Source organism: Homarus americanus, unplaced genomic scaffold, assembly GCF_018991925.1.
Source record: "Homarus americanus isolate GMGI-L3 unplaced genomic scaffold, GMGI_Hamer_2.0 scaffold25552, whole genome shotgun sequence".
Lineage (NCBI taxonomy): Eukaryota > Metazoa > Arthropoda > Malacostraca > Decapoda > Nephropidae > Homarus > Homarus americanus.
The window spans coordinates 5,183-9,616 of NW_024716799.1; the positions used below are offsets into that span (position 1 = coordinate 5,183).

Genomic DNA, 4,434 nt, shown 5'->3' on the forward strand with positions numbered 1-4,434 from the left:
AAAATGTTCACTTTCCCTAACACCACAGAACCCCACAACAGTTACACACCTAACCTTGACCTCACCCTTGCACTTTTAACACGGGCTCCTCTCAGTCTCTTAGATATGCGTGCCCCTCCCTCCATGATAACTATTTGTGTTGACACTGCTACATATTACACGATAGTACATGTAGTTGTGCCCGGGACTGAGAGAATTTAAACGTGCAAACAAATATCTACATCGATTCACTATTATTCTGTGGACTTTTCTCCAAAATCCATCATCTTCCAGGAAGGTCTTTCTTATGTTACTGACATGTTAATATTAAAGTGTCCATTCTTCAGCAAAAAAAAAAAAAAAAAAAAATCATCCGTGAAGTGTTAAAGTAAACTTGGTGTCCACACTTAAAAACTACATACTTTCTCAATTTGCAGATGGTTCGTGTACTTCCTTCATCTGTTCAATAGTAATGGGCTTGGGCCGTTTAAGGAGGAGAGTAAGGACCACTTCGCCAGCCTCTCCTCCATCGTTTCTCATGACCCGGAGCTCCGCAAAAAGAAGGCGATAAGGATCCTTGAAATTGGCGTTGGAACTGGTAGGAGTAACTGTTTAAAAATCTCACTGCACATGTTGAGAGGCTAAAAAACGCCATAAATATCTTGTATTCTTTCGTGACTGCTGCATTTTATTCATAACATCGTAATAATCAAATATAAATCCGTTCTTATATACTTGTAATGAGTAACATGTTTCCCAACTTAGATCTATATTATTTCATGGTGGAAAGGATTCTCATGATTATTGGTGTACTTGGCAGGTGTGAACAGTTGCCACTACCCAGACGGCTCTCATCTGGTGGCAGTGGACCGAAACCCACATTTAAAGTCTTATTGGGAGAACTGCAGAAAGAGGTTGCCCAACATTCATACTGGAGAGTTACTGGTGGCTTCAGGTAGGGCAAAGATACCAGGTGTGTGCGAATGTCTGCTCTTTATAGTAGGCGGGAGAAAAAAGTGTGTCAAGGGATGGAAATGTTGGATAGCTGGTGATTCTCCCATCTTCCTTCACTGGAGGTCCGCGATACATTCATGAAAAGACTCAGGATGCCATGACCTACGTCAAACTATGGACGACGAGATCTCTTCATTACTTTTACATGCAACCCTGTCTGGACTGACATAACAGAAGCTCTAATGGAAGGCCAGAAAGGACAAGATCGGCATGACATTATAGCGAGAGTATTTCGTCAGAAAGTGCTCAAACTCATGGACTTGCTTACAAAAGCATCAATCTTTGGCCCTACACGGTGCTACATGTACTCCATTGAGTGGCAGAAACGAGGTCTACCACATGCCCATGTCTTGATCTGGCTGAAAGAGAAACTTCGACCGAACATGATTGACACTGCATACGAGCAGAGTTTCCTGATCCAGAAGAAGATCCAGTTCTCTGAGATTATCAAGAAGCAAATGATTCATGGGCCATGTGGACCATTCAACAGACACTCCATTCATGAAAGATGGACGTTGCACCAAAAACTTCCCAAAAGACCTGATAAAGGATACTCCGTGGAGAAGATGGCCATCCTCAGTACAGAAGAGCGAGAGGCGATGGAGGTTTTACAGCAGTGTTGCGACCTGAAACAGACAGGGAAATAACAGTAGACAACAAATGGGTGGTCCTCTACAATCCTCTTTTGAGTAAAGCATTCAATGCGCACATCTATGTAGAGTTCTGCAATTCAGTCAAGTCAATCAAGTATGTCTGCAAATACGTCAATAAAGGCTCTGACCAAGCGATCTTTGCATTGGAAAAGGATGGAAATCATTTTGAGGTGACCGTTTCACCAAGGCCGTTATATATGCAGCAATGAAGCCCTATGGAGAATTTATAATTTTCCCATACACGAATGATGTCCAACCGTAGTTCATCTGGCTGTTCATCTGGAAAATGGACAAGGGGTATACTTCACAGAAAAGTCCCTCCAAAATCAAATGGCAAATCCTGCTGATACGCCCCTCAATGCATTTTTCAAGTTTTCACAGGAAGATGAGTTTGCTCAAATACTCCTGTATGTTGACGTACCCAAGTTCTACATATGGCAGGCTTCAATGAAAAAGTTCCAGAGAAGAGCTCAAGGATCCGATGTTAAAGGATATCCAGGGATAAAGTCAGGCAATGCTTTGGGACGTGTCTACACGGTTCACCCCAACAACTTTGAATGCTATTGTTTGAGACTACTTTTGCACCACATCTGTAGCCCAACATCATGTGCAGCATTCAAGACAGTGAATGGACAAGTCTGCAGAACCTATCGGGAAGCGTGCAATCTCCTTGGCCTACTGGAAGATGATGGTCACTGGAATGACACATTAGAAGAGGCAGCAGCTACTCAATCGCCAATGAGAATGAGGAACCAGTTTGCCATCATGATTGCTACATGTGGACTCTCCATCCCAAGCCAGCTCTGGAAAAACCATCAAGCAAGTAGAGAACATTCTGGTCAAGAGATTGAGTTCATGGATGACATGTTCAACAGGGCTCTGATCATGCTGGAAGACAGTGATGGAGCTATGCGGAAAAAACCTAACTGATTTTGGATTGCCTTCCCGAAACCGAGAAGAACCAGAAGTTGCAAACAGAGTTGCTCAGAGAGACAGACTACTCAGTTGAAGTTCTGGTGAATTTTCTTGAAGAAAAAGAGCCTCGTCTGGTGCCTGATCAAGCAAATGCTTATGAACAGATCTTGCAAGCGATACAAGCGGAGCAGGGAGGTATGATCTTTCTCGATGCAACCTTCTGTTGGCCAAAGTACGTCATCAGGGGAAAATTGCTCTTGCTGTGGCATCCTCAGGCATTGCTGCAACACTACTAGGAGGACGTACTGCACACTCGACTTTTAAACTGCCTCTCAATCTCGCTCACAATGAGAATCCAGTGTGCAACATCAAAAAAGGATCGGCAAAGGCAGAACTCTTAGAAAAATGCAGCCTCATAGTCTGGGATGAATGCACTATGTCTCACAAGTTAGCGTTTGAAGCATTGGACAGGACCTTGCAAGACATACGAGAAAATGACCATCTCATGGGTGGTATTACAATGGTCATTGCTGGAGACTTTCGCCAGACCCTACCTGTCACTCGAAACACTCCAGCTGATGAACTGAATGCGTGCCTCAAGGCATCATACCTTTGGAGAAGTGTTCAGACACTCACTCTATCCACAAATATGAGAGTACATCTACAAGGAGATCAGGATGCTGGACGGTTTGCTAACCTTCTACTACAGATTGGGAATGGAACTTTCCCTGTTGATTCAGAAGGACTAATAATCATTCCTCAAGGATGTGGAAATGTTGTAAAGTCCTCAACTTAGCTCACTAACATGGTCTACCCAAACATTATCCGCCACTACAAGGATCACAAGTGGCTGCGTGAACGTGCAATTCTGGCACCAAAGAGTGAAACAGTGGCTGAAATCAACATGACTACCCAGACAGCTTCCAGGCAGTGAGACCTCATTCAAATCAGTTGATACAGTAATCGACCAGGACCAAGCAGTCCAGTACCCTGCAGAATTTCGTAATTCTTTGGAGCCCGCTGGAGTGCTTCCTCACCACCTCACTCTCAATATTGGAACTCCTATAATGCTCTTAAGAAATCTTGAACCACCAATCCTCTGCAGTGGCACAAGACTGGTGGTGAAGAACATGCCACATGTACTGGAAGCTACAATACTGACAGGAAAAGCTAAAGGGGAGGACGTTTTTATACCAAGGATACCTCTCATCACCACTGACCTGCCATTTGAGTTCAAGCGACTTCAGTTCCAGGTTAAAGTGAGCTTTGCCATGATCATCTACAAAAGCCAGGGACAGTCCCTAAGGATGGTTGGCCTAAACCTGGTGTTTCCTTGCTTCTCTCATGTTGGATGCTCCAGAGTGGGAACTGGTAAAAAAAATCTGTACGTACTTGCTGCTAATGGCAAAACAAAAAATGTGGTCTACCTTAATGCACTACAGCGAGACAATGTGGATATCTCTCTCTCTCTCTCTCTCTCTCTCTCTCTCTCTCTGAATCGCTGCCCTCCGGGCTATCTTTATTTGCTAGCATTAGAATATTGCAAAAATAATAGTGTAGCTTGTATGAGCACAACTTACTTGGGATGCACCGGACCTATAATATCAAGTTCTGGCTAGAATCGGAACTTAGGGTGTTAAAGCTAATTACATAACATTGAGAAATCTAGTAGTTTGATATTATTGTTCTGTTATCCTTTTAAAGTCGTTTATATAACTAAAGCTACAAATATGAAGGTTTAGGTTATTTGTTTTTTATTATATTTTTTACGGGGAATAACCCACCCGGGCACAAGTCATCGACCCACATCAGGGATTAGGGAACGAAAAAAATAGTAATAAAAAAAAAATACAAAAGGAAAAGGATATATTAA

General features: G+C 42.9%; 1 protein-coding gene across 1 annotated transcript; it reads left to right on the forward strand.

Annotated features, from left to right (window-relative positions):
- Positions 1 to 416: 416 nt before the first annotated feature.
- LOC121858506 lies at positions 417 to 1,074 on the forward strand (the record flags this gene model as incomplete). The annotated part of the gene is given in 2 exon segments (XM_042354957.1): positions 417 to 577; positions 800 to 1,074. Coding segments are annotated over 2 exon segments (436 nt in total), but the record flags the coding sequence as incomplete, so codon positions are not given.
- Between the last annotated feature and the right edge of the window lie 3,360 nt (positions 1,075 to 4,434).